At 54.7% G+C, this 27949-nt stretch overlaps 1 protein-coding gene across 2 annotated transcripts in view; it reads left to right on the forward strand.

Annotated features, from left to right (window-relative positions):
• The first annotated feature begins 2765 nt into the window (after positions 1–2765).
• The window catches only part of GRID2IP (Grid2 interacting protein), a 40719-nt gene continuing 15535 nt past the window's right edge, over positions 2766–27949 (forward strand). The window contains exons 1-13 of one of the 2 annotated variants that reach the window (XM_055346486.2): positions 2766–2911; positions 7211–7459; positions 7671–7756; positions 12040–12109; positions 12474–12568; positions 13235–13418; positions 19512–19666; positions 22460–22591; positions 22793–22890; positions 23099–23216; positions 24185–24540; positions 25041–25457; positions 27540–27627. In XM_055346486.2, coding sequence (XP_055202461.1) covers positions 2877–2911; positions 7211–7459; positions 7671–7756; positions 12040–12109; positions 12474–12568; positions 13235–13418; positions 19512–19666; positions 22460–22591; positions 22793–22890; positions 23099–23216; positions 24185–24540; positions 25041–25457; positions 27540–27627 — 2083 coding nt within the window. In that variant the 5' untranslated portion in view covers positions 2766–2876. The remainder of the gene's footprint in view (positions 2912–7210; positions 7460–7670; positions 7757–12039; positions 12110–12473; positions 12569–13234; positions 13419–19511; positions 19667–22459; positions 22592–22792; positions 22891–23098; positions 23217–24184; positions 24541–25040; positions 25458–27539; positions 27628–27949) is intronic. The other variant, XM_055346488.2, reaches the window with a different exon arrangement.

Consider the following 27949-nt stretch of genomic DNA (forward strand, 5'->3'; position numbering starts at 1 on the left):
CAAGTGTCATGAACACCATAATATAGAGTTATTGGGACTGGGTGCAGTGGTTCATGCCTGTAAGCCCAGCATTTTAGGAGGCTGAGGTGGGAGGGTTGCTTAAGGCCAGAATTCAAGACCAGTCTGGGCAGCATAGTGAAACCCCATCTCTACAAAAAATACAAATAAAAAATTAGCTGGGTTTGGTGGTTCATGCCTGTAATCCCAACATTTTGGGAGGCTGAGGTAGGAGGATCACTGGAGCCCAGGAGCTTAAGGCCAGCCTAGACAACATAGCAAGACCCCATCTCTTAAAAAAAAAAAAAAGTTTAAAAATGAGCTGGGGGCAGTGGTGCCTGCCTGTAATCCCAGCGATTTTGGAGGCTGAAACAGAAGGATTGCTTAAGGCCAGGAGTTGAAGACCAGCCTAGGCAACAGAGCAAGACCCCATGTTTACAAAAAAAAAATTTTAAAATTAGCCAGGCATAGTGGTACATGCCTGTAGTCCTAGCTATTTGGGAGGCTGAGGTGGGAGGATCACTTAAGCCCAGGAATTTGAGGCTGCAGTGATTGATGATCATGCCATTGCACTCCAGCCTGGGTGACAGAGTGAGACTCTGTCTCTAAAAATAAGTGAGAGAGATGTTGGGAGAATTCTATGAGACGTGTAGATAGAAGCACCAGGCATAAAATATGTGCTCAATTAGTATTGGCTTCTTTTAGGGAAGCTCTTGTTCCCAAGAGCAGGTGTCTCAAGTAGGGCACTGCTGACATTTAGGAGCTGATATTTCTCTGTTGTCAGGGGCTGTCCTGCACATTATAGGATGTTTAGCAGCATCCCAGGCCTCTACCCCTAGATGCCAGTAGCACAACCCCCTGTCAGTTGTCATTTTGTAACAAACAAAATGCCGAGTGACTGCCAAATATCCCCTGGGTGGACCAAAATCACGACTGGTTGAGAAGTACAGCTCTGGAGGAACCTTAGGCAATGCCTTTTGCTGGAGCAGACACTTCAGGGAAGTCCGGCTGTTGCCTGTCCCCTGGTGATCTCCTAGTGACTGGGTGACCACCTCATGCTGCCCTGGGTCACCTGGCCACAGGCATGAGCAGCTGGCCCCACTGTGCCCACGGAGACCTGGCTCTGAGGTAGCGTGCCTGGATTTGACCCTGGGCGTCTGCTCCCTGGTTGCATCTCCTGTGCCCACAGCACGGTGGATGGTTTTCAGAGCCTTTGGCCATATGTGGTTCTGGATTCTGGGCCACTGCAGCTGGCACAATACAACCAGGAATGGCTCCAATCATAATGGGATGGCTGGGGCCCCACAGACGTCAGAGAGCTGTGCTGGCTGGGAGGCTTGTCAGCTGCTTCTCTCCCTTGCAGGGCTGAGGACAGGGCTTGGGGAGGGCACGGCATGAGTGGGCACTGGCTCCAGTTTCTGGCTGCTTCCAGGAAGAAGTACAGCCACGGGGGGTCACAGCAAGGTGATGGTCTTGCTAGGGCCAGGAATGGGGGGCTGCGGTGTATTGGGGAGCAGTGCGTGGACAGTATCACAGACCGATGATCGGACCAGAGGGTCCTCCCTGTGCTGCCTGCAGGTACCCACAGGCTGCCCCATGGGAGCTGTCCCTCTGAGTGAGACAGAGGGAAAGTCCCGGGGCATCTTGCCTCTGCTATTCCTGCCTGTCTTTGGAGAGGGCTTCATGCTGATGTTCTGGTTGGGGCTGCCCCTGAAGAGCCCCTCCCCAGGATGTGCCTTGAACTGGTTACCCCAACTCTCATTTGTTCCTCAGGTCTGATTCTGGGCCTCTCCAGAGGCAGTCGGGACTCCTTGAGACATGACACGCAAGCAGGCACGCTGGGGTCCCCTCCTGCTGCTGTTCAGGGGATGGCAGGCCCAGAGCCCCCAGGGAAGAGTCCAGACCTCCTTTCCTGTGGCCTCCCTCTCCTCCCCTTTAATGCTCCTTCCCTCTTCTCTCCTGGCAGGGCAAGAGGCGCAGCTCCGGGAGGCCCTCTACTCGCTCCCTCCCCACTCACCTGGGGGTTGTCGCAGCCTGGGCGTCCTGTCCTCACTTGCACTGACTCCCCAGGCCTCAGACACTCCACCTCCTCTGTGTTTTGGAATTCGGCTTCTTGTCCCATCCCAACACCCCCCTCTGGGTCACCTCCCAGCATCAGCCCTCTCCTGGTGTGCCAAAACCTTTGGAGTCCTTCCACCTCTCCTTGAACCATGAAACCCTCCCACGGCTCCTTCCTCTTCCCAGAGTGGGGTCTCAGCTGCTGACCACGGCATTCAAAGCCTCCCTATCCAGCCTCTTCTTGGCCACAGCCGATAATTAGCCAGGCATGATAGTATATGCCTGTAGTCCCAGCTACTTGGGAGGCTGAGGTGGGTCCCTCCCGACCCCGGGGAGGGTAAACAGGGCTTCTTCTAGCCGGCCGACTCCTGCTGAGCCCTGGAGGCCCAGCGCAAAGGGCATCCCCTCCGGAAAATATTGCATGCTCTACCAAAGGGCGTCGGGGCTTCCTCTGAACTGCGGGGACTCGCCACTGTGTGGGGGTCCGGGGCGCAGTAGCTGGAGAGGACGCAGGCGAGGATCCTGGGAAGGGAATAACGGAGAGAGCCAAGGGGAGTGAGCGCGGCGGCTTCAAACCGCCGCCAGTTTCCGCTGCACCCCAGAGCGACCAAAAGGGTCCCAGCAGGGCAGAGGCGGGGCTACCTGGAGGGGGCGGGGCCACCAAAAGGGGGCAGGGCGGGGCTGCGGGCCGGGACCGCTCGGGAGGGGCCGCGCGCGCTCGCAGGGCAGAGGTGCGTGGAGTCGCGGCGCGCTCGCTCCATTCCTGGGCTCGGCTACCCCCTGCCCTTCGGCACCTGCCGCGCTGCGGTCCCCGGCTCCAGATGGGGAAGGACCAGGGCTTCTCTCGGCACTTTCGGTAGCTTCCCCATCGCGTCCCGCGCCTCCGGGAACCGTGCGCCCTGTGCGCCACGGATCCGCCTCGGGCTGGTCTGAAAGGGGGTGGGGCTGGAGCGTGGAGGGGCTTCCCTTCCCTGGGTGGGCACCCTCCGAGCCTGGGCGGAGCCCGAGGCCCAGGGAGGTTGGAAATAAACTCGGTGGGTACCGGGGCGGCGAGGTCTAAGCGTTGGGCGCTCAGAACCCGTGCGTGGCCCTAAAGAGTCGGTGTTGGGATAAAAGGCTGGGATTGAAAGCCCACTTTCCTTCCTACAGCTGGGCTGGTCTAGGGGACAGGACAGAGGGCCGAGACTGAGGTTGGGTGCTCTTGTGAAAATCGGGGGCATCTCGTCCTGAGTTTGGGGGGCACGACCTCTCCACTGCCGTGCTCCCTATACTGAACCAGGGAACCCTTGTCCCCTTGCCACCATTTCGCTGGCTGATGATCAAAGGTGAGATAAAGAAAGCTGGGTGGGGGGCCAGGCGCAGTGGCTCACGCCTGTAATTCCAGCACTTTGGGAGGGCGAGGGGGGTGGGGGGGGCGGATCTTCTGAGGTCAGGAGTTCGAGACCAGCCTGACCAACATGGTGAAACCCCGTCTCTACTAAAAATTAAAAAAACCAGCCAGGTGTGGTGGTGCATGCCTGTAGCCCCAGATACTCGAGAGGCTGAGGCAGGAGAATCGCTTGAACCTGGGAGGCGGAGGTTGCAGTGAGCCAAGAGTGTACCACTGCGCTCCATCCTGGGCGACAGAGAGTCTCTCTCAAACAAACAAACAACAACAACAAAAAAGGCCGGACGCGGTGGCTCACTCCTGTAATCCCAGCACTTTGGGAGGCCGAGGCGGGCGGATCATGAGGTCAGGAAATTGAGACCGTCCTGGCTAAAACGGTGAAACCCCGTCTCTACTAAAAATACAAAAAATTAGCCGGGTGTGAAGGCATGCGCCTGTAGTCCCAGCTACTCGGGAGGCTGAGGCAGGAGAATGGCATGAATCCTGGAGGCAGAGCTTGCAGTGAGCTGAGATCGCACCACTGCACTCCAGCCTGTGTGACAGAGCGAGACTCTGTCTTAAAAAAAAAAAAAAAGAGAGAGAGAGAGAGAGCTGGGTGGGGAGAGAGGACCCTAGGAGGGGGCGGGGTAGGAACTTGGGGTTGGATTTAGACCTGACTCTGGCAGAGAGAACAGAACTGACCCGGTGTGCAAGGTCATTGTGTGGCCCCCAGGAAGAGTTCTGTGGCCTGAGAGAGGCCTGTTGGCATAGCAGGGACTTCAGAGTCCAGAGACAGTGATTGCTGGACTGCCAGTCGGGGGGATAGTGACTGGTGGTAATAGTCACTGTGGCCCCACTGCTCCTGGCTCTGCTGGGTCAGTCGATTTAGGGCAGACCCAGGGCTGGGGACTCTGGGCCAGACTGAGCTGCATGGAGGGCCAGCAGGAGCCAGGTTGGATGTCTGGCTCACCAGACAGCCTTGGCCTCTGTCTCAGCCCCAAAAACACCAAGTAAGGAAAGGGCTGCCCAACCTTCTTCCATCTGTGCAGTTGGTGACAGCCTGGTTCCCACCTGGGGGACAGGGCCTTTTCTTTTTTTTGAGATGGAGTCTCACTCTGTTGCCCAGGCTGGAGTGCAGTGGTACAATCTCGGCTCACTGCAACCTCTGTCTCCCCGGTTCAAGCAATTCTCGTGCCTCAGCCTCCTGAGTAGCTGGGATTACAGGAGTGCACTACCATGCCTGGCTAAGTTTTGTATTTTTAGTAGAGATGGGGTTTCACCACTTTGGCCAGGCTGGTCTCGAACTCCTGACCTCAAGTAATCTGCCTGCCTCGGCCTCCTAAAGTGCTAGGATTACAGGCTTGAGCCACCGCGCCCGGACGACAGGGCCTTTTCTAGTTGCTGCTGGAAGGTAGAGCTGTGATGTCCTCTTGACCCCTGCCCAGGTTGGACTCAAGGGTTGGGTGCATGGGGTGATGTCTTCAGAGTCTGTGGCTGGAGCCGGAAGTGAGGTGGACAGTCTCAGGTGTGTGTGTCTTCTCTCCTTTGCTTGGACATGAGGCTTGAGGTCTGGGAGGCTCTAAGGAATGTGCAGGCCTGGCAGATGGAGCGGTCAGGCTCCGGAGACCTTAAATGACCATCTGGGGGATGAGGCTGAGTTTCCGGATTTGCAGGAAGCATTGCAGGTGGATAGGAATGGGCACCGGGCAGAGGTGAGCAGGACATTCATCCTGGCTCCTGGTTACCCCCTGGACCATCCAGACCTGGGGCAGAGCTCACTGCGGGGACAGAGCCTCCTCCCTGAGAATCCACACCCACTTCCTCCCACCAGGCAATTTCTTTTGCCTGGCGGGCCTAATTACTCCTACCCACAGAGGTGGAGGGAAGTGTGAGGGCCGCTGGGACACCTCAGAGGGGTTTGTCTTTCAGTTGCAAGGCCACTGATCCCTTCTCCCTTCTCCCCCTCCTCTTGCCCTTGGCCCTGGCACCTGGTACAAGGAACAGGGAAGGGGGCCTTGGGATGCAGCCAGGGAGACCTCACAGGCAACCAGACCTTCAGGGGCTCTTGTTAGAGGTCCTGCCACAGTGCTGAGCGCTGAAGTCTGGTCTCTGATGCCAGCTGTGCCACAGGCCATCTGTGTAACCGTGGAGAGCTACAGGTCCTTTCTGTGCCTCAGAATCCTCTGCCACAGACCGGAGAGTCCATCAGGATGTTAACTGCTGCCATTACTCAGAGATGGGGTTAGGCTGCTGGTGGATCTCCTGTTGACTGAGTCTCTCCTGTGTTCTGAGCCCTGGCCAGTCACTGTGGCTCAGGATTGAACTATAGACATAACCCCCGGAAAGCTTCCAAGGCTGGGTGTTGTAGCTCACGCCTGTAATCCCAGCACTTTGAGAAGCAGAGATGGGAGTATCACCTGAGCCCAGGAGTTTGAGACCAGCCTGGGCAACATAGAGCCTCATCTCTACAAAAAAAATTAAAAAGAAAAAAAATGCCGGGCACAGTGGCTCACGTCTAATCCCAGGACTTTGGGAGGCCGAGGCGGGCAGATCACCTGAGGTCAGGAGTTCAAGACCAGCCTGGCCAACATGGTGAAACCCCATCTCTACTAAAAATACAAAAATTAGCCGTGGTGGTGACATGCACCTGTAATCCCAGCTACTCGGGAGGCTGAGGCAGAAGAATTACTTGAACTGGGGAGGTGGAGGTTCCAATGAGCCGAGATCTCACCATTGTACTCCAGCCTGGGCGACAGAGCAAGACTCTGTCTGAAAAAAAAAAAAAAAAAAAAAAAATTAGCCTGGTGGCATGTGCCTGTAGTCCTAGCCACAAGGGAGGCTGAGGCAGGAGGATCCCTTGAGACCAGGAGTTCCAGGTTACAGTGAGCTATGATCGTGCCACTGTACTATAGCCTGGGAGACAGAGCAAGACCCTCTCTCAAGAGAGAAAAGAACAGAGAGAGACAGAGAAAGAGAGAGAGTTTCTAGCCCTGCAGCTGAGACCCACGGGCCTTCCCCCTGCCTCTCACTTCCAAGGTAACTACTTTGAGAGCAGGAGCCACAGCCCCTTCAGCTTTGAACGCCAGTTCCTGGCTGGCACAGATAGCAGGGGCTCCCTGAATACATGTAGGATTAAGTTGGAAGGAGGCCAGTGTTGGGTACGGAGCCTCATTTAGCTAAGGAAGCAAAGGAGTGGACCAGGCTGGGGCAAGAGCCTGGGCAAGAGCTTAGAGATAGGACTGAAGGTGGCAGAAACGGGGTTCCTGGCAGATATCTGAGTGGGCAGCTGCAGATGGGCCTGGCTAGAGAAGCAAGCAGGAAGACTGGAGGCGTGGTGAGGGGCTCGTGGGTTCCAGTTTCCTCCAGCAGAGCCATCTAGAGACGAGGTGGGAGACAGTGGGTGGTGGGGATCCCTGGCTCAGGGCTTGGCCTGGCGGGTGCAGAGGGAGTGGGGGGAGAGGACAGAGGCAGGAGGAGGAACGGGTCCGTGGCCTGGCTTTGGGGGGCTCGGGCCCTGCAGTGGCCAGAGTCAGGGAGGATGGTCCGAACGGGCCATTCCCTAGGTGAAGCGAGCAGGACGCCAAGTCCTAGCTGGGGGCGCAAATCCGAGCAGCGAGGGGGAGACTGGGGTGCTACCGGCTGCTCATCCCGATCCCCCCAGCCCTCCGCCACTCCTGGGAAGAGGTGGGAGAGCCTAGGGCGCCGCCAGCGAGGACGCGCCTTCGGGCCGCGGTTTGCAGAGATCCGGGGTCCGGGAACGCGCCCCGACTCCGCCGTCCTCGCCGGCAGGATCTTCATCCCCAAGAAGCACCGGGCGCGCTTCGACGAGGTGGTGTCGCAGGGCCTCCTGGGCAAGCTGTGCCGCGCCCGCCGGGCCCAGGGCGCGCAGCGACTGCGCCGGAGCCGCAGCGAGGAGCGGCCGGAGCGCCTCCTGGTGTCCACGCGCGCCAGCGCCCCGCCGCGCCGCCCCGATGAGCCGCCCCCGCGCAGGGCCTCCTTGCTGGTGGGCGGCCTCGCCGGCCCCGGGGGCGCGCGCAGGTACGCGGGGCTCACAGGCACTGGCAGCGGGCGCCTCCCTGCGGGTGGGCTCGGGACCGAGACCCGGGAAGAGGGCGTAGGGGCGGGGCTGGGCATCTGGGGTGCTTAGGGGGCCGGAGAGGTTAAGGGGAGAGGGACACGGGACATCTCCAACCTCTGCGCCTCAGGGCCCCCTCTCCATCATGCTGCTCGCCCCTTCTTTTTCCCCCAGGACTGTCCGAGTCTACAAAGGCAACAAGAGCTTCGGCTTCACACTTCGCGGCCACGGGCCTGTCTGGATCGAGTCTGTCCTGCCTGGTGAGGGGTGGACCGGTTGCCCTAAGAGTCCCTAAGGCCCAGGATGGGGTGAAGGGCCCCGTGGTGGCTCTGCCGGGTCATTGTACCCCATGTAGGCTCCTGCTCAGCAACCCCTCCCCGTCAGGTACCATCCTTGTGTAGACGGTGTCCCCAGAGTGTCCCAGAGCCAGCAGATCTGAATCCCATTCCTACCTAAGATGCTTGAGGCCAGAGCCTTCTGCCTGAGTTGGGGCACCCCACCCCTGCCCCTCTAAATTCAGCATCACCCCAAGCCAAGGGAACCAGGTTCTGCATCCAGACCTTTCCTGTGTCCACAGGGAGGGCCGGGGGCACTGTCTAGGACTCTGGGGCAGCCAGGACTGAGCTGGTGCCTACCCAGGCTGTGCCCCCAGCAACACGAGCTTCATGGAGTGCCCACGCTGAACTGGGTTCTTGCCTGGCAGGCCAGACTCAGACAGCCAAAAGGGCCTCAGGGCTTCTGCCTGCTGTCTAACCCCTGCTGAATATGGACTTCGCTCTCCTCCCACCCTGCTAGCTCCTTCTTGTTCCTGAAATCATGGCATCTTTTTATTTATTTTATTTTATTTTATTTTAATGAGATAGTGTCTCGCTCTGTCACCTAGGCTGGAGTGCAGTGGTGCAATCTTGGCTCATTGCAACCTCCATCTCCGAGGCTCAAGTGATCCTCCCACCTCAGCCTCCAGAGTAGCTGGGACCACAGGCGCACGCCACCATGCCTAGCTAATTTTTTGTATTTCTGGTAGAGCTGGGGTTTTGCCGTATTGCCTAGGTTGGTCTTGAACTCCTGAGCTCAAGTAATCCTCCTGCCTTGGCCTCCCAAAGCGCTGGGAGTACAGGCGTGAGCCATCACACCTGGCCTATTTTTAAAATTTAATTTAATTTAATTTTTTGAGACAGAGTTTTGCTCTTGTTGACCAGGCTGGAGTGCAATGGCGTGATCTCAGCTCACTGCAGCCTCTGCCTCCCAGGTGCAAGCGATTCTCCTGCCTCAGCCTCCTGAGTAGCTGAGATTACAGGCGCCTGCCACCACACCCAGCTAATTTTTTTGTATTTTTAGTAGAGATGGGGCTTCGTCATGTTGGCCAGGCTGGTCTTGAACTCCTGGCCTCAGGTGATCCACCCGTCTTGGCCTCCTAAAGTTCTGGAATTACAGGCAAGAGCACCACACTCGGCCTATTTAATTTTATTTTAAGAGATGAGGTCGGCCGGGTGCGATGGCTCACGCCTGTAATCCCAGCACTTTGGGAGGCCAAGGCAGGCGGATCACGAGGTCAGGAGATTGAGACCATCCTGGCTAACACGGTGGAACCCCGTCTCTACTAAAAATACAGAAAAAAATTAGCCAGGTGTGGTGGCAGGTGCCTGTAGTCCCAGCTACTCGGGAGGCTGAGGCAGGAGAATGGCGTGAGCCCAGGAGGCGGAGCTTGCAGTGAGCTGAGATCATGCCATTGCACTCCAGCCTGGGCGACAGAGTGAGACTCCATCTCAAAAAAAACAAACCAGAGATGAGGTCTCCCTCTGTCACCCAGGCTGGAGTGCAGTGGCATGATCATGGCCCACTGTAGCCTCCAACTCCTGGGCTCAAGTGATCCTCCTGCCTCAGCCTCCTAAATGTTGGGATTACAGGCGTGAGCCACCATGCCCAACCATGGCATCTTGAAGAACGCAGAACCTCTGCAGTGCAAGAATCCCTTTCTTCCTGCCCCTCCAGTGGGGCAGGGGTGTGTGTGCACTCATATTCATTGTGGAAGGTGTTTGTAGGGCAGAAGTGTCTCCTAGAGCTGAATTGAATTCTCCCTCCCTGTAACCATCTGCTCAGAACTGGGTCACCTGCTCTGTCCTGCATCCGTCCCCTCCCAGCACCTAAGTGTAATGCTTCTGGTTACACATCCCCATTGGTGGCCATGCCAATGCATTCTTTCCACACTCTGCATGTCATCACATCTCCAGTGTATGGATCTGTGAGCTGGGCATCGTCTGATCCTGTAGTCCCAGCCCGGGACTGATTCCATGCCTTTCCTGTCATAGGAAGCCAAATGGATGCTTAGATGGACGCTTTTACAAAGGGGGAAACTGAGGCCGGTAGTCCCAGCCCTGGAAGAGCACTTCAGTGTCAGTGCATCATCCTTACAGGCTTCAGGCTGTTCTGAGACTTAATCCTGAGAAGTGGCATGTTCAGGTTCTTCCCCGATTCGGGCATCACTAAATTGTTGACACCATATTGTAAGCAAAAGGCCCAAAGCTGCTCTCTGGAGAGCTTCCTCTAGAAGTGATTAATCTCTCCTCTGTGGATGTGGCTGTTCCAACCATGCCACCACCACCATCTCCATCTCCCAGTCTCTCCCACATGTGTAGCCAGAGATACCTGGCCTAGGGCCTTGTTAGAATCCAGGTGTGGCTGGGTGCAGTGGCTCACACTTGTAATCCCAGCACTTTGGGAGGCCGAGGCAGGAAGATCACTTGAGCCCAGGAGTTTGAGACCAGTCTGAGCAATAGTGAGGCACATGCCTGTAGTCCCAGCTACTCTAGAGGCTGGGGTGGGAGGATCACTTGAGCCCAGAAGTTCGAGGCTGTAGTGAGCTATGATCGTGCCACTGCACTCCAGCCTGGGTGACAGAGCAAGACCCTGTCTCAAAAAAAGAAAAAAAACATCCAGGTCTGCTATTCTTCCCAACCCAAACTGCAAGCCAGTGATCCCATGCCTTTCCTGTCATAGGAAGCCAAATGGATGCTTAGATGGAAGCTTTTACAGATGGGGAAACTGAGGCCTGGAGAGGCTCTGGTAAATTAAGGACCAGAAACTGGGATCTCCTGACTCCTGGCCCAGGAGTGCTCTTTGATTCCCTGCGACAACCTCTTTAGCTGTCCCACCATTCCAGGCAGGCCAGATTGGATTCGCCACCACCATCACTCTCTCCTTTTTGGTCCAGGGAAAGGACTTCCCCCATCTCGCCTCTCCCGGGAAGTCTTCCCTAATTGTTCCCTCTCTTCTCTGGACAGTTTCCACTTCCCCCAGAGAGAACTTCTCGCAATCTGAGAGTATATTTTATTTAACCATTGATCATTTTCCCTACTTTCCAAATTACATTTAGAATGATGACTCATAAAAGAGGCAGAAAGAGGCCTATGTGGTGGCTCACACCTGTAATCCCAGCGCTTTGGGAGACTGAGGCAGGAGGATCATTTGAGGCCAGGAGTTTGAGACCAGCCTGGGCAACATGGTGAAACTTCGTCTCTACAAAAAATACAAAAATTGGGTGGCCGGGCATGGTAGCTCATGTCTGTAATCCCAGCACTTTGGGAGGCCAAGGCGGGTGGATCACTTGAGCAGGAGTTAGAGACTAGCCTGGGCAATATGGCGAAACCTCGTCTCTACTAAACACACGCTAATGCACACACACACACCCACACACACACACATTAGCCAGGCGTGGTGGCTGTAGTACCACCTATTCAGGAGGCTGAGGTGGGAGAATAGCTTGAACCCAGGAGGCAGAGGTTGCAGTGAGCCTAGATCACGCCACTGCACTCCAGCCTGGGTGATAGAGCGAGACTCCATCCCAAAAAAAAAAAAAAAAAAAATTAGCCCGGAGTGGTGGTGCGTGCCTATGGTCCCAGCTACTCAGAGGCTGAGGTGGGAAGACTGCTTGAGCCTAGGAGGTTGAGGCTGCAGTGATCTGTGATCACACCTCTGCACTTCAGCAAGACCCTGTCTCTAAAATTAAAAAAAAAAAAATACAGAAAATAATTCTCCTGAAGTAAAGAGGAATCCCAGACCCTGACAGGACCTTTCTGTGTGGGGCTAAGAACAGTGTATGGAGCAGGGACTCAAGAAGTACTGATGCTGCCTAAGTCCTGCCCTCCAGACCTTGCTCTTCTCCAGCACTGGGGGTCCATGCTGTGCCCCCGCTAGGGGATCACTCCCGTGGTCCTTAGATCCTTAGAGCAGCTGAGATCAGAGACGTGCAGAGTATATTACAGGGGTCTGCTGACCTGATTTGACTCTCCTCTGCCACCCATGCCTATGGGGCTCTGTATTTTTTTTTTTTTTGGTAGAGATGGGGTCTCGCTATGTTGCCCAAGCTGGTCTCGAACTCCTGGGCTCAAGCGATCCTCCTGCCTTGGCCTCCCAAAGTGCTGAGATTACAGGTGTGAGCCACCATGCCTGGCAAGCTATGGGTCTCTGAGTCTCCATTTCTCGCCTGTAAAACAGGATAGCATCCTGCCCAGCTGACTGGCACACCCTCTCTTCTTGCTTCCAGGGAGCCCAGCTGACAATGCTGCCCTCAAGTCAGGTGACCGGATCCTCTTCCTCAATGGACTGGACATGAGGTCAGAGGCTATTGGGGACACCAGGGGTTGGTGATGAGCTGCCCCCACCCCCTGCAAGACTCCTGCCTCTTGGGGCACCCAGGCTGTGATCACAATCTCCTCTCACCAGTTGGTCCCCAGGGTCTGTCCCTCTTCCAATGGGAACTCTTGAATCTAACCCTCCTCCTCTCCAGTCGCCAACTCTAGCCAGGACCTCAGTTCATCCTTCCAACCAGAAAATACTCCAGCTCCATGCTGGGGACACAGAGTCACACAGAGGTGGTCTTGCTGTGTGACCTCTGTGGACAGGACAGGGAGGTCTGGCTGGTGGCCGTGGACAGGGCTCACCCCAGTCAGGCCCTCCTGGGCCATCTCTGCTTGGCAGGAACTGCTCCCATGACAAGGTGGTGTCTATGCTGCAGGGCAGTGGTGCCATGCCCACGCTGGTGGTGGAGGAAGGGCTCGTCCCATTTGCCAGTGGTGAGACCCCCATGGACACTTGGCTTCCTTGGCCCACAGAGACCCTGCCCGGGCTGCTATATGTGAGAGTCACAGTGCGGAGGACTCAGCTCTTCCCCTAAACCTGCAGCTTGCCTCCCCGGGGCTGCCTCCTAAGTGGTGCTATAGAACCCCAGTGAGGCTGGGCATGGTGGCTCATGCCTGGAATCCCAGCACTTTGGGAGGCCAAGGTGGGAGGATCGCTTGAGGCCAGGAGTTTGAGACCAGTCTGAGCAACATGGCGCAACTCTGTCTCTACTAAAAATACAAAAATTAGCTGGGCGTGATGGCGCGTGCCTGTAGTCCCAGCTACTTGGGAGGCTGAGGCAAGAGAATCACTTGAACCCAGGAAGCGGAGGTTGCAGTGAGCCGAGATCGCGCCATTGCACTCCCGCCTGGGCAACAGAGCGAGACTCTGTCTCAAAACAAACAAACAAAAAACCCTAGTGTATAGCCTTAGGGACCCTTCCCAGGGCTGACTCCCTCTATCCTTGGCCCCAGTGTCGGGCCGCAGGCATGCCTTCCCATGCATGGCACTGGACAGCCACACCCCAGCTCAGGAGGTCTCCTGACCTCAAAAGCCAGGGAGACTGCACCTGGCCTGGGACTCTCAGTCACTCATGCCTCTCCCGCCTGTGGTCCCAGCAGACTCCGATTCTCTGGACTCACCCAACCCGTCGTCGGCGCTCACCTCCCTGCAGTGGGTGGCGGAGATCCTGCCGTCCAGCATCCGGGTCCAAGGGAGGACCTTCAGCCAGCAGCTGGAGCACCTACTCACACCTCCTGAGCGCTACGGGGTCTGCCGGGCCCTCGAGAGCTTCTTCCAGCACAGGTGACCGGGCCAGAGCCGCGGTGGGGCCCTGCCCTGGGTGGGCCCTAAGTCCTGCCTAGACTCACATCCTAGTCTCCCTGCCTGAACCTCCTCAGTCCCGTTCTCCTGGGGGATGCTCAGGAAGGTGGCTGCTGGTATCAGGGGCCCCAGGGTGGTGGGCAATTGAGCTGCCCTGGAACAATCTCTGACTCTGACACCTCCTAGTCACGTGACCTTGGGCGAGTCTCAGCCTTCTCTGTGAAGTGAGGCAGACAGGAACCACCTGCAACATTCTATTTTTTTTTTTTTTTTTTTTTTTTTGAGATGAAGTCTCGCTCTGTCACCCAGCTGGAGTGCAATGATGAGATCTTGGCTCACTGCAGCCTCCGCCTCCTGGGTTCAAGCGATTCTTCTGCCTCAGCCTCCGAGTAGCTGGGATTACAGGTGCCCACCACCACACCCGGCTAATTTTTTTGTATTTTTACTAGAGACAGGGTTTTACTAGAGACAGGGTTTCACTATGTTGGTCAGGCTGGTCTCAAACTCCTGACCTCGTGATCTGCCCGCCTCGGCCTCCCAAAGTGCTGGGATTACAGGCGTGAGCCACTGTGCCTTGGCCCACCTGCAGCATTCTTGATGGGACCTTCACCAGAGCCCCACCTGTGGGCACTTGTCGTGGGCCAGGCCCTTCGGGGTAGGGTTGGTGTCTTTCTTTTTGGACCTCAGCTGCAGCCAGCTGCATTTATCACACTCCTCGGTCCATGGGGTCATTATTATGGTCTCTGCAAAGCCTGTCACTTGTCCATACCTTTTTGTTTTGTTTGAAGGGTTTTTTATTTTTGTTTTTGTTTTTTGAGATGGTGTTTCACTCTTCATTGCCCAGGCTGGAGTGCAGTGGTGCGATCTCGGCTCACCGCAACCCCCACCTCCCGGACTCAAGCGATTCTCCTGCCTCAGCCTCCCAAGTAGCTGGGATTACAGGCATACACCACCACGCCTGGCTAATTTTGTACTTTTAGTAGAGATAGGGTTTCTCCATGTTGGTCAGGCTGGTCTCAAACTCTCGACCTCAGGTGATCCACCTGCTTCAGCCTCCCAAAGTGCTGGGATTACAGGCATGAGCCACCGCACCTGGCCTGGTTTGGTTTTGTTTTTTAAAAAAGATGGGGAGGTCTCACTATGTTACCCAGGCTGGTCTCGAACTCTTGGGCTCAAGTGATCCTCCCAAAGTGCTGCGGTTACAGGCATGAGCCACTGCACTTGGCTTTAAAGAGTCTTAAGATGTAATTCACATACTATACAATTTGCCATTTAATTATACAATTCAGTGGTTTTTAGTATATTCACAAATACGTACAAACATCACCACGGTCCATTTTAAAACTTCATCACATCAAAAAGAAACCCAGGCCAGACACCTATAATCCCAGCACTTTGGGAGGCTGAGGCAGGAGGATCGTTTGAGCCCAGGAGTTCAAAACCAGTCTGGGCAACAGAGCAAGAAGCCATCTCTACAAAAAGAAAAAGTTAGCTGGGCATGGTGGTGCGCACCTGTAGTTCCAGCTACTCGGGAGGCTGAGGCAGGAGAATCACTTGAACCCAGGAGGCAGAGATTGCAGTGAGCCAAGATCGCACCACTGCTCTCCAGCCTGGGTGACAAAATGAGACTTCGTCTCCAAAAAAAAAAAAAAAAAAAAAAAAAAAAAAAAACTGTGCTTGATATCATGTTTTGTGTCTAACTTATTCACCAATTACTATGTGTTTAGCTCTGTCCAGTGTAAATTTCATACATTGATTATAACTAAAGCCAAATTCCTTTAGATCACAGTGATGCCCAACTTTTTATTTTTGCTACTTTCTTTTTTTTAATTTTTATTTTTTGTTTGAGATGGAGTCTTACTCTGTCATCAGGCTGGAGTACAGTGGCGTGCTCTCGGCTCACTGCAACCTCCACCTCCTGGGTTCATGCAATTCTCCTGCCTCAGCCTCCCGAGTAGCTGGGACTACAGGCACTCTCCACCACGCCCAGCTAATTTTTGTATTTTTAGTAGAAACAGGGTTTCACCATGTTGGCCAGGATGGTCTTGATCTCTTGACCTCGTGATCTGCCCACTTCAGCCTCCCAAAGTGCTGGGATTACAGGTGTGAGCCACAACGCCTGGCCTATTTTTGCTACTTTCTTAGCCATAAAAGTGACATTCTGTTATTTTTATTTGATTTTCTTCTATTACTAATTATTTTAAGCATCTTTTAATATGCTTGTGAACTTTTTCTGGGATTTTCTCTATAAATTACTGTTCATACCCTTTGTCCATTTTTGTTTTCTTGGACTTTTTGTCCTTGTTGACTGGCATGAAGTTTCTTGTATATTTTATTTTATTTATTTTCTGAGATAGGGTCTCACTCTGTCACCCAAGCTGGAGTGCAGTGGTGCAAACACAGCTCACTGCAGCCTCGAACTCCCAGGCTAAAGTGATCCTTGTGCCTCCGCCCCCCAGGTAGCTGGGACTACAGGCGCTCGCCTACCATGCCCAGCTAATTTTTTTTTTTTTTTTTGGTAGAGACAGGGTTTTGCCATGTTGCTGGTCTTGAACTCCTGGGCTCAAAAGATTCACCCATTTTAGCCTCCCAAAGTGCTGGGATTACAGGTGTGAGCCACTGCTCCCAGACCCTTGTATATTTTATTTTATTTATTTATTTATTTATTTTGAGGCAGAGTTTTGCTCTGTCGCCCAGGCTGGAGTTCAGTGGCATGATCTTGGCTCACTTCAACCTCTGCCTTCCCGGTTCAAGTGTGTCTCCTGCCTCAGCCTCCTGAGTAGCTGGGATTACAGGCGCCCACCACCATGCCTGGCTAATTTTTGTACTTTTAGTAGAGATGGGGTTTCACCATGTTGGCCAGGCTGGTCTCGAACTCCTGACTCAGGTGATCCCCCTGCCTCAGCCTCCCAAAGTGCTGGGATGACGTGTGAGCCACGACGGCTGGACACCTTTGTATATTTTAGATGCTGATTTCTCCTTGATTTTGAACATTGTAAATTTCTCTCCCATTTGTTACTTCTGTTATTAGGTCTGTTGTGTCTAACATGAATGTGTCTAAGTTGGGCTTCCTTGAATAGATAACCTTGATTTTGCATAATCAAACTCACCACATTTTTGGTCTTATAGTTTTGTGTAGGGTCCAGCCCTACAGGGCCTGTGGGTTTTTCTCTTCGTGTGCGGAGATGAGAGATCATAGAAATAAAGACACAAGACGGCCGGGCGCGGTGGCTCACGCCTGTAATCCCAGCACTTTGGGAGGCTGAGATAGGCGGATCACGAGGTCAGGAGATCGAGACCATCCTGGCTAACATGGTGAAACCCCGTCTCTACTAAAAATACAAAAAAAAAAAAAAATAGCCGGGTGTGGTGGCGGGCGCCTGTAGTCCCAGCTACTTGGGAGGCTGAGGCAGGAGAATGGTGTGAACCTGGGAGGCAGAGCTTGCAGTGAGCCGAGATTGTGCCACTGCACTCCAGCCTGGGCGACAGAGCGAGACTCTGTCTCAAAAAAAAAAAAAGAAAGAAAGACACAAGACAAAGAGATAGAGGAAAAGACAGCTGGGCTCGGGGGACCACTACCACCAAGACGCGGAGACCAGTAGTGGCCCCGAATGCCTGGCCGTGCTGTTATTTATTGTGTACAAGGCAAAGGGGCAGGGTATGGAGTGAGAGTCATCTCCAATGATAGGTAAGGTCATGTGAGTCACGTGTCTGCCAGACAGGGGGCCCTTCCCTATTTGGTAGCTGAGGCGGAGAGAAAGAGGGGACAGCTTATGTAATTATTTCTTCTACGCATTTTAAAGACTTTAGTACTTTCACTAATTCTGCTGCTGCTATCTAGAAGGTGGAGCCGGGTGCACAGGGCAGAACATGAATGCGGACCAGGAGCGTGACCACTGAAGCACAGCATCACAGGGACAGCGTTAGGCCTCTGGATGGCTGTGGGCGGGCCGTCAGGCCTTCCACAAGCAGTGGTGGAGCAGAGTCTTCTTTAACTCCACCAGGAAAGGGAGACTCCCTTTCCCGGTCTGCTAAGCAACGGGTGCCTTCCCAGGCACTGGCGTTACCAGTAGACCAGGGAGCCCTCTAGTGGCCCTGTCCAGGCATAACGGAGGGCTCACACTCTTGTCTTTTGGTCACTTCTCACCGTGTCCCTTCAGCTCCTATCTCTGTATGGCCTGGTTTCTCCTAGGTTATAATTGTAGGACAAAGATTATTATAATATTGGAATAAACAGTAATGCTACAAACTAATGATTAATAATATTCATATATAATCATATCTATAATCTATTTCTAGTATAACTATTCTTATTCTATGTATTTTCTTTATTATATTGGAACAGCTTGTGCCTTCGGTCTCTTGCCTTGGCATCTGGGTGGCTTGCCGCCCACAGTTCTGGCTTTTGAAATTTTAAGCTCTTCCCTGCTTCTAGGTCAAAAGATATTCTCCTACTTTATTTTTATTTATTTATTTATTTATTTATTTATTTTTATTATTATTATTATTTTGAGACGGGGTCTTGCTCTGTCACCCAGGCTGGAGTGCAATGGCGCGATCTCAGCTCACTGCAACCTCCACCTCCCGGGTTCAAGCGATTCTGCTGCCTCAGCCTCCCGAGTAGCTGGGATTACAGGCACACGCCACCACGCCTGGCTGATTTTTGTATTTTTAGTAGAGAGGGGGTTTCACCACGTTGGCCAGGCTGGTCTCGAACTCCTGAGCTCATGATCCACCCACCTCAGCCTCCCAAAGTGCTAGGATTACAGGCGTGAGCCACCACCCCCAGCCTATTTTTATTTTTGTTTATTTATTTATTTTTTTGAGACAGAGTCTCGCTCTGTGGCCCAGGCTGGAGTGTAGTGGCACAATCTTGGCTCAGTGCAACCTCCGCCTCCTGCGCTCAGGCGATTCTCCTGCCTTAGCCTCCTGAGTAGCTGGGATTACAGGCGCACACCAACATGCCTACCACATTTTTGTATTTTTTTGTAGAAACAGGGTTCACCATGTTGGCCAAGCTGATCTCGAGCTCCCGACCTCAGATGATTCGCCTGCCTCAGCCTCCCAAAGTGCTGGGATTATAGGCATGAGCCACCATACCTGGCCTGCTCTATATGTTTTTTGGTTTTTTGGTTTTTTTTGAGACAGAGTCTTGCTCTGTCACCCAGGCTGGAGTGCAGTGGTGCAATCTCAGCTCACTGCAACCTCCACCTCCTGGGTTCAAGTGATTCTCCTACTTCAGCCTCCTGAGTAGCTGGGACTGAGGGTACATGCCACCACGCCCAGCTAATTTTTGTATTTTTAGTAGAGAGGGGGTTTCACTATGTTGGCCAGACTGGTCTTGAACTCCCGATCTGAGGTGATCCAGCCGCCTCAGCCTCCCAAAGTGCTGGGATTACAGGCGGGAGCCACCGCACCCAGCCTGCTCTGTATGTTTTAACCTTCACAACAGCTCTATGAGGTAGATGCTATTTTTATTCCCCTTTTACAAATGAGGAAACTGAGGCACAGAGAGGGTAAGTCACTTGAGAAAGGTCACTTAGCTGGTAAGTGGCAGAGCTGAGATTGGAGTCTGGCTACCCTATCCCTGGAGCCTGCCTTCCTGCCCACTTCTCTCTCTCTCTTTTTTTCTTTTTTTTGTTTTTGTTTTTGTTTTTGAGTCGGAGTCTCACTCTGTCTCCCAGGCTGGAGTGCAGTGACATGATCTCAGCTCACTGCAACCTCCACTTCCCAGGTTCAAGCAATTCTCCTGCCTCAGCCTCCCGAGTAGCTGGGATTACAGGTGTGCACCACCACACCTGACTAATTTTTGTACTTTCAGTAGAGACGGGGTTTCACCATGTTGGCCAGGCTGGTCTTGAACTCCTGACCTCAAATGATCCACCTCGGCCTCTCAAAGTGCTGGGATTACAGTTGTGAGCCATGGTGCCCGGCCCCCACTTCTGTCTTTCAAGGGTAGGGATAGGGCATGAGGGCAGACGCTGTGGCTTGGAAGTGCCGTCTTGTCTACCCCCACTCTGTGCATCATGGTAAGCCCATGAGTATTGAGCCTCGCATTCCTGCACCTTCCCCCAGGAACATCGACACCCTCATCGTTGACGTCTACCCTGTGCTGGACACCCCTGCCAAGCAGGTCCTGTGGCAGTTCATCTACCAGCTGCTGACCTATGAGGAGCAGGAGCTCTGTCAGGAGAAAATCGCATGCTTCCTGGGCTACACGGCCATGACAGGTAAGCGTCCTCTCCCCTGCCACTTCCCTGCCTGCAGCTGCTGACTGTCCAGTTCACCAGGTGAACAGACAGACACCTGTTCTCACCTGTGAAGGTGTTTGTTTGCTTGTTTGTTTGTTTTGAAATGGAGTCTCACTCTTGTGCCCCAGGCTGGAGTGCAATGGCACGATCTTGGCTCACTGCAACCTCCGCCTCCCAAGTTCAAGCGATTCTTCTGCGTCAACCTCCCGAGTAGCTGGGACTAAAGGCGCATGTCACTACGCCCAGCTATTCTTTTGTATTTTTAGTAGAGAAGAGGTTTCACCATGTTAACCAAGATGGTCTCTATCTCCTGACCTCATGATCCACCTGCCTTGGCCTCCCAAAGCTCTGGGATTACAGGTGTGAGCCACCACGCCCAGCCTTTTTTTTTTTTTTTTTTTTTTTTTTTGAGATGGAGTCTTGCTCTGTTGCCCAGGCTGGAGTGTCGTGGTGCCATCATGGCTCACCGCAGCCTCAACCTCCTGGGCTCAAGTGATCCTCCCACCCCGGCCTCCCAAAGCACAGAGATTACAGGTGTGAGCCACTGCATCTGGCCTCACCTATGAGGTCTTACAGCCGATTTGGGCCCCTCCCACATAGAAGTGTCCACAGCCATGCACGTACACACCCAATACACCAGGGCTAGGCCCACACGTGGCCCCACGGACGCGCCTTCCCACCGTGACCTTTATGCAGCATATACAACATAACCTGAGACTTTAGACACTGCACCTAACCACCTGCAGTCTCAGTTTTTGCACCCACAAAATGGAAGTGGTCTCAGTGGCTGCGCTCTGTACTCTGAGAAGTGGAACTTGTGAGAAGGAACTCGTGTAAGGCTGGACGTGGTGGCTCACACCTATAATCCCAGGGTTTTAGGAGACTGAGGTGGAAGCATCACTTGAGCTCAGGAGCTCAAGATTAGCCTGGGCAACATAGCAAGAGCCTGTCTCTACCAAAAAAAAAAAAAAAGTTTTAATTTAGCCAGGTGTGATGCACACCTGTAGTCCCGGCTACTCAGGAGGCTGAAGTGGGAAGATGGCTTGAGTCCAGGAGATCGAGGCTGCAGTGAGCTATGATCAAGCTACTGCCTCCAGAAAAAAAAAAAAAGAAAGAAAAAAAGAAAAAAGAAAGAAACTCACGTGGTTGCCAGACATGCCAACACCACCACCAGGATCGTGAGCACACGACCACATCCCACCTGGCTGGTGGGCTCCCAGTGTACTCTTTCTTGCACACACACAGGCCTGCAGTGCCATGTGTGGCTGCCACCTGTCTGTTCAGTGTGCCCTCCGAATGCCCACAAACCCCTGCACTCAGCATGCAGGCCATGTGGATGGAAGGTGTGCTGAAGCCTGTGTTCTACCCTGTTCTAGGCATCCTGCACCTGCTCTGAAAGCCGCTGCAGGTGCAGTGGTTCACTCTTGTAATCCCAGCACTTTGGTAGGCTGAGGTGGGTGGATCACTTGAGGTCAGGAGTTCAAGACCAGCTTGGGCAACACAACAAGACCCCCATATATTCAAAATATTTAAAAATCAGCCAGGGGTGGCCGTGCGCGGTGACTCACGTCTGTAATCCCAGCACTTTGTGGAGCTGAGGCAGGACGATCACATGAGGTCAGGAGTTCGAGACAAGCCTGGCCAACATGGGGAAACCTCATCTGTACTAAAAATACAAAAATAAGCCAGGTGTGGTGGTACGCAGTTGTAATCCCAGCTACTCGGGAGGCTGAGGCAGGAGAATTGCTTGAACCCGGGAGATGGAGGTTGCAGTGAGCTGAGATCGCACCACTGCACTCCAACCTGGGCAACACGGTGAGACTCCATCTCAAAGAAATAAAAAATAAAAAATTAGCCAGGCGTGATGGTATGCACCTGTAGTCCCAGCTACTTGGGAGGATGAGGTGGGAGGAGCACTTGAGCTCAGGAGTTGGAGACCAGCCTGGGCAACATAGCAAAAAATTTTGAAATTAGCTGGGTGTGGTGGCACACACCTGTAATCCCAGCTACTGGGGAGGCTCAGGCAGGAGGATCTCTTGAGCCTGGGATTCAAGGCTGCACTGAGCCTTGATTGCACTCCAGCCTGGGGGACAGAGTGAGACCTGTCTTAAAAAAAAAAAAAAAAAGAAGAAAAGAAAAAAAGGCAGGTGTGGTGGCTCACATCTGTAATCCCACCACTTTCAGAGGCTGAGGCAGGTGGATCACCTGAGGTTAGGAACTTGAGACAAGCCTGGCCCACATGTTGAAACCGCATCTCTACTAAAAATACAAAAATTAGCCAGGCATGGTGATGGACACCTGTAATCCCAGCTACTTGGGAGGCTGAGGCAGGAGAATCGCTTGAACCTGGGAGCTGGAGGTTGCAGTGAGCTGAGATTGCACCACTGCACTCCCACCTGGGCAACAAGAGCAAAACAGTCTCAAAAATAAAACACTTCTATTTTGCCCATAATCCTCTCTGGGCAGCAGTGACTTGGCCTGGGGCAAGCACAGGGCATTGAGACTCTGGAAGCTGTTGTCATGAGATCTCTGCTAGGCCCCTGAGTTCAGGCTAGCTGCATTCTGGTGCTGCATTCTGGTGCTGCTCCTGGCACCTGGTTTCTTGCCCTGGGGCTTCCCCTGAAGAGCTGTTCTGGAGGCAAGCAGGGCAGGCCCCGTAGCTTGGGGTCCGCATATTGGTGCAGATGACATCTGCCCTCCCCTCCCTGTTTTGGAGGTCCCTTGTCTGGCTGAGAGGGCAAGAGGGCCCCATGTTCCCTGCATGTCCCACAGCAGAGCCGGAGCCTGAGCTGGACCTAGAGCCGGAGCCCACGCCTGAGCCCCAGCCGCGGAGCTCCCTGCGGGCTTCCTCCATGTGCCGCCGCAGCCTCCGGTCCCAGGGCCTGGAGGCCGGCCTCAGCTGCGGTAAGGCTGGTGTCAGGGGGAGGGTATGAATAGAGCTCAGTTTTTCCACCTGCAAAATGGGCTTGGTGAGGTGGGGAATCCCAGGGAATGGAGCTAAGCAGGGCTCAGGATTGGCCCTCCTGGGTCTGCAGGGCCTGTTGGTTCTGGGCCGGGGCCTGAGCTGTAGAGCTCAGATACGGTAATGACATTATTCCCCGGTAGGTCCCAGCGAGTGCCCTGAGATGCCTCTTCCCCTGATCCCAGGCGAGCGCCAGGCAGGCGATGGCACGTCCCTCCCTGAGACCCCCAACCCCAAGATGGTGAGACCTTCTCTGCCCTCCAGGTGGGGTCAGTAGGGGGCAGGGAATGGACGGTCCATAGGACTGGGCCCAGGAGACCCAGGCCAAGGCGTCCCTGTGCTGCTTCAGGCTGGGGCATATCCCTGCCTCCCGGCCCACCCAGGCCTGGACCACATTAGGGCCACGAGGGGAAGTAGAATGGGCTGGACTCTCCCCCGTCTCCCTCCAGATGTCAGCCGTCTATGCAGAGCTTGAGTCTCGACTGAACAGCAGCTTCAAAGGAAAGATGGGGACCGTGTCCAAATCCCGGGCTTCCCCTCCAGGCCCCAGCCCAGCAGTCACCACAGGTAGGGCTCCAGCCTCTGTCATCTACTGTCCGGGTGTTTCCCTCCACCCCAGGCTCAGCCCTGGAGCTGCTTCTCTGCTCCATCAGGGTCAGGGTTGTCCCAGTCCCTCCCATGGCCCTGTGACCCTCACCTCAGCTGTGGATCAAGAAAGTAGCCTGGGTACCGTGGGTCGTGCCTGTAATCCCAGCACTTTGGGAGGCCGAGGCAGGAGGATCAATTGAGCCCAGGAGTTTGAGACCAGCCTGGCAACATAGTGAGACCCCATCTCTAACAAAAAAAATACAAAATTAGCTGGGCATGGTTGCATATGCCTGTAGTCCCAACTCCTCAAGAGGCTGAGGCGGGAGGATCGCTTGAGCCCAGGAGTTCAAGGCTGCAGTGAGCTATTTCAAACCACTGCACTCTAGCCTATAAGCAACAGAGTAAGACCCTGTCTTAAAAAAGAAAAAGAAAAAAGGCAGATGCCTGATTCTGAGGAAGTCCCCGAGTTAGCAAGTGGTTATTGGATAAATGATCAAGTGCACGCGTTGTCCTGTGAATGGCACAGCTGGGAAGACAGTTGCTCTGCAGCTCAGAAGGCAGGAGCCCTGGGAGGTCCTCCTGTGATCTCAGGGCTTGCTGGGTGTGCGAGACGCTCCATGACTCTGGCTCTGGGCCCTAGAGAAGCCCCTCCACCCTTTGAGTTAATGGTGTTCAGTGGCTCCCAGCTGGGACCCTTGGTGACCATTCCAAGGTGAGCTGGCGTCCAGCCTGTCCTGAGGCCGAGCAGTGCTCCTGCTCACCAGATCTGGCCTTTAGTCATGCTTGGAAGGCAGGGCCGCTCAAGATCTTCCTGCACTGTGCCCAGAGAGGGAAAGGGGAGTGGCCTGGGACACAGAGCCAGCCTGTCCTAGGACCCTCTCTCCAGCTTGCACCTGGAACCTCGGTGCTGGCTGAAGAGGAATCCTCATACTCCATCCCTCCTCCAGGGCCCAGGACCCTGTCCGGCGTCTCGTGGCCCAGCGAGCGACTCTTGCCCTCCCCCTGCTACCACCCGCTGTGTTCGGGGGGCCTGGCCTCCCCCAGCAGCTCTGAGTCCCACCCCTACGCCAGCCTGGACAGCAGCAGGGCGCCCTCCCCACAGCCAGGCCCCGGGCCCATCTGCCCTGACAGCCCCCCAAGCCCGGACCCCACCCGCCCGCCCAGCCGCAGGAAGCTCTTCACCTTCTCCCACCCTGTGCGAAGCCGCGATACTGACCGCTTCCTGGACGTGCTGAGTGAGCAGCTGGGCCCCCGGGTCACCATCGTGGATGATTTCCTGACCCCTGAGAACGACTACGAGGAGGTGGGCATGCAAGCAGGTGTGGAGGGAGGCGGGTGAGGCGAGGTGTGGCGGTCTGCAAGGCAACAGTGTTCCTGGGCTCCCGCAAGGGGCCTGCTGCCCTTGGGATCTTCCCCAGGCTATCCCACTCCCTGGCTCAAGCTATCCCACCCCTTGCCCCAGGTTACCCTATCTCCTGTTCAAGGTTATCATGCTCCTTGACTGAGGCTAGCCCATATTCCCTGTCCAAGGTTAGCCCATTCCTTAGCTCAGGCTATCCCACTCACAGCCTGAGGCTAACCCATGAGAGGGTCCTATCATTAGCTCAGGCTATCCCCCTCACAGCCTGAGGTTAACCTGTGAGACAGTCCTATCCTTAGCCCAGGTGTCCCTCACAGCCTGAGGCTAACCCGTGAGATGGCCCTGTCCTTGCCCCAGGCTATCCCATGATCCTTCACTTTGCACCTGCTCTAGTCTCTCTGGGCCCAGCCTCACCCTCCCCTTGCCTCTCTCCCCACCACCAGATGAGCTTCCATGATGACCAGGGCAGCTTCGTAACCAATGAGCGGAGCAGCGCCAGCGACTGCATCAGCAGCAGTGAAGAAGGCAGCTCCCTGACCTACTCCTCCATCTCTGACCACATCCCCCCACCCCCGCTCAGCCCCCCACCACCGCCACCCCTGCCTTTCCATGACCCTAAGCCCAGCTCCCGCAGCTCTGATGGTTCCCGAGGCCCTGCTCAGGCGCTGGCCAAGCCCCTCACCCAACTCAGCCACCCAGTCCCTCCACCACCCCCACCGCCCCTGCCCCCACCCGTGCCCTGTGCACCCCCCATGCTGTCCCGGGGCCTGGGCCACCGGCGCAGTGAGACCAGCCACATGAGCGTCAAGCGCTTGCGGTGGGAACAGGTGGAGAACTCAGAAGGCACCATCTGGGGTCAGGTGGGTGACCTGGGACCCAGCAGCGCTCTGTACTGGGGGAGGATGGCTTGGGCAGCAGCACTGAAGGAAAACCCATCGGCCAGGCATCTTCCAACATCATCCTCCCTACCCCAAGCAGAGGATAAGTAGAGGCCCAGCCCAAGGACATCCCCACGCTTGGGGGCCACTGCAGGCATTGAAGCCAATCTGTGTCCCTCAGCCAAAGACACACACTGGGGACACCTGGAAATGCCACCCTACCCATCCTTGAAACCTATCACTTTTGAGGCCAGACAAGTTCTCTTAAACCTTTAAAAGAGCAGCTGGTTCAAACTCCTGCACACCAGCCTTCACCCTTTCACTTTGATGCTTGAATTTCCTCCCTCACAACACTGCCAGTGTATGCTTGAACACCTTCAGTGATGGGGAACTCACTACCTGTCAAGGTCTTCCTTTCCTCACTGGACGATTTTAACCATCCTTTGTCTTGCTCTGAAATCTTGTCTCCCCAGGATTCCCATGCCCTGTTTTCTTTCTGGCCCTTAAAATCGGGCAGAGCAATCTTATCCACAGACCAAACAATCTGCAAGATGAACAAGGTTCACCCCACCCCTTTTTTTTTTCAGATCATTCTCTTAGAACATGGTTTCCAACCCCCACTCCAGTGTCCATGTCCCTGTCAAAGAGACATTCCCAGATGGAACCCCCAATGGGGCTTGACCAGCTCAGAGGAGAGAACAGGGTTCTCAGCTCCTTTGACTGGGACATCATACTCCTTTTAATATGGCAGGGGCTCCTTCCAGCTCCCAGGGCTGCCCCGTCCCAGTGCTCATGATCACCATCATCCTCAACTCCATCTTCTTGGGATCAATAGCTCACTCTCACATGTAGTCACACTGGGCAGAGGCATGCTTGTGATTTTTCCCCACTGCCATCTCCTGGGTCCCAATTCTGTCTCCTGCTTTCTCAGCCAAGATATCATCAGCCCACATCTCCAGGGACCCTTTCCAAGTTGCTAATAAAGATGCCCATTGAGGCCAGGCTTGGTGGTTCACGCCTGTAATCCCGGCACTTTGGGAGGCTGAGGCGGGAGGATTGCTTGAGCCTAAGAGTTCAAGACAAGTCTGGGCAACATAGTGAGATCTCGTCTCTACAAAAAAATCAAAAAGTTAGCCAGACCTGGTGGTGCATGCCTGTGGTCCCAGCTACTCGGGAGGCTGAAGAGGGAGAATCACTTGATTCCCACAGGTGGAGGTTGCAGTGAGCCAAGATGGCACCACTGCACTCCAGCCTGGCGTAGAGAGTGAGACCCTATCTAAAAAAAAAAAAAATCTCAGTGAGACAAGGGCACAAATAGGGACCTCCTGGGTCCCCTGGAGACCTCACTCCTGCCAGCCTTGGACCGATCTTCAAGTCTTGCCCCACAGCGTGGTTCTTCCATTGGTTACCAAAGGTGGACACAGGGACACAGGTCACACATCTGGCCAAACCCAAATCCATCCTCAGTGTCCCTGCCCTGCAGCCATGTTCTAAGACTTCATTCCCCTGCCTGCCCTCCCTTTGGGTTCTCTCCCTTTGGCAGCCACCCCATCCTCACTCCCTGTCCCAGCCCCAGGCTGTTACCTCTCATCTACGCCATTCATCACAGCCACGTGTCCAGCGTCTGGCCCCTAGGCTGTCACAGTTGCAGTTCTCCCAGCACCAGCTCACTCTGCCCAGGGCAGCCCTGGTGAACTCACTGCTCTCCAAGGAGACCTGATGACAGAGCCAGACCCCTGAGCCACCTCCGGTAGCCCCTTACTTGGCTCTAGCCTCTTCACAGCTCCTTCATGCCCCCGCTGCAGTCCCACCTTGCTGGCTTCTGCACGAGTAGTGTTCCAAGTCTTGAGTCTCGATTGACCCCAAGAGTCGCTGGCTCAGCAACCGGTGACTCGGATGATCTGGCTTCTCCTGCAGTCTCCTCCTGCTCCGGGCTTTATCCCAGCACCTGATGGATGCTTTTGCTCGGGAAGCCCCTAGGGTGGCCCTCAGAGGGTGGGAAGTGGGAGGCCAGTCCAGCTGCTGCTGCTCCTCCTACTCTGAACCTCCCATCCTCCCTCGCAGCTCGGGGAAGACTCCGACTATGATAAGCTGAGTGACATGGTGAAATACCTCGACCTGGAGCTCCACTTCGGCACCCAGAAACCTGCTAGTGAGTGGCCTGATGGCCTTGGGGGAACCCCAGATACCACACCATCTGTGGCAGCCCCAGGCTTAGCATCTCCCAGGGCTGCACTGACTACTATTTAACCTGATGCGTCCTCAAGCCTTCAGTCCCTGAGTTATTTAATAGCTGGCATTTAGGCCGGGCACAGTGGCTCACGCCTGTCATCCCAGCACTTTGGGAGGCTGAGGTGGGTGGATCGCCTGAGCTCAGGGGTTCGAGACCAGCCTGGGCAACGTGGCGAAACCCTTGCCTCTACCGAAAATACAAAAAATTAGCCAGGCACACGGTGGAGGATGCCTGTGGTCCC

This window comes from Gorilla gorilla, chromosome 6 (assembly GCF_029281585.2).
Source record: "Gorilla gorilla gorilla isolate KB3781 chromosome 6, NHGRI_mGorGor1-v2.1_pri, whole genome shotgun sequence".
Classification (NCBI taxonomy): Eukaryota; Metazoa; Chordata; class Mammalia; order Primates; family Hominidae; genus Gorilla; species Gorilla gorilla.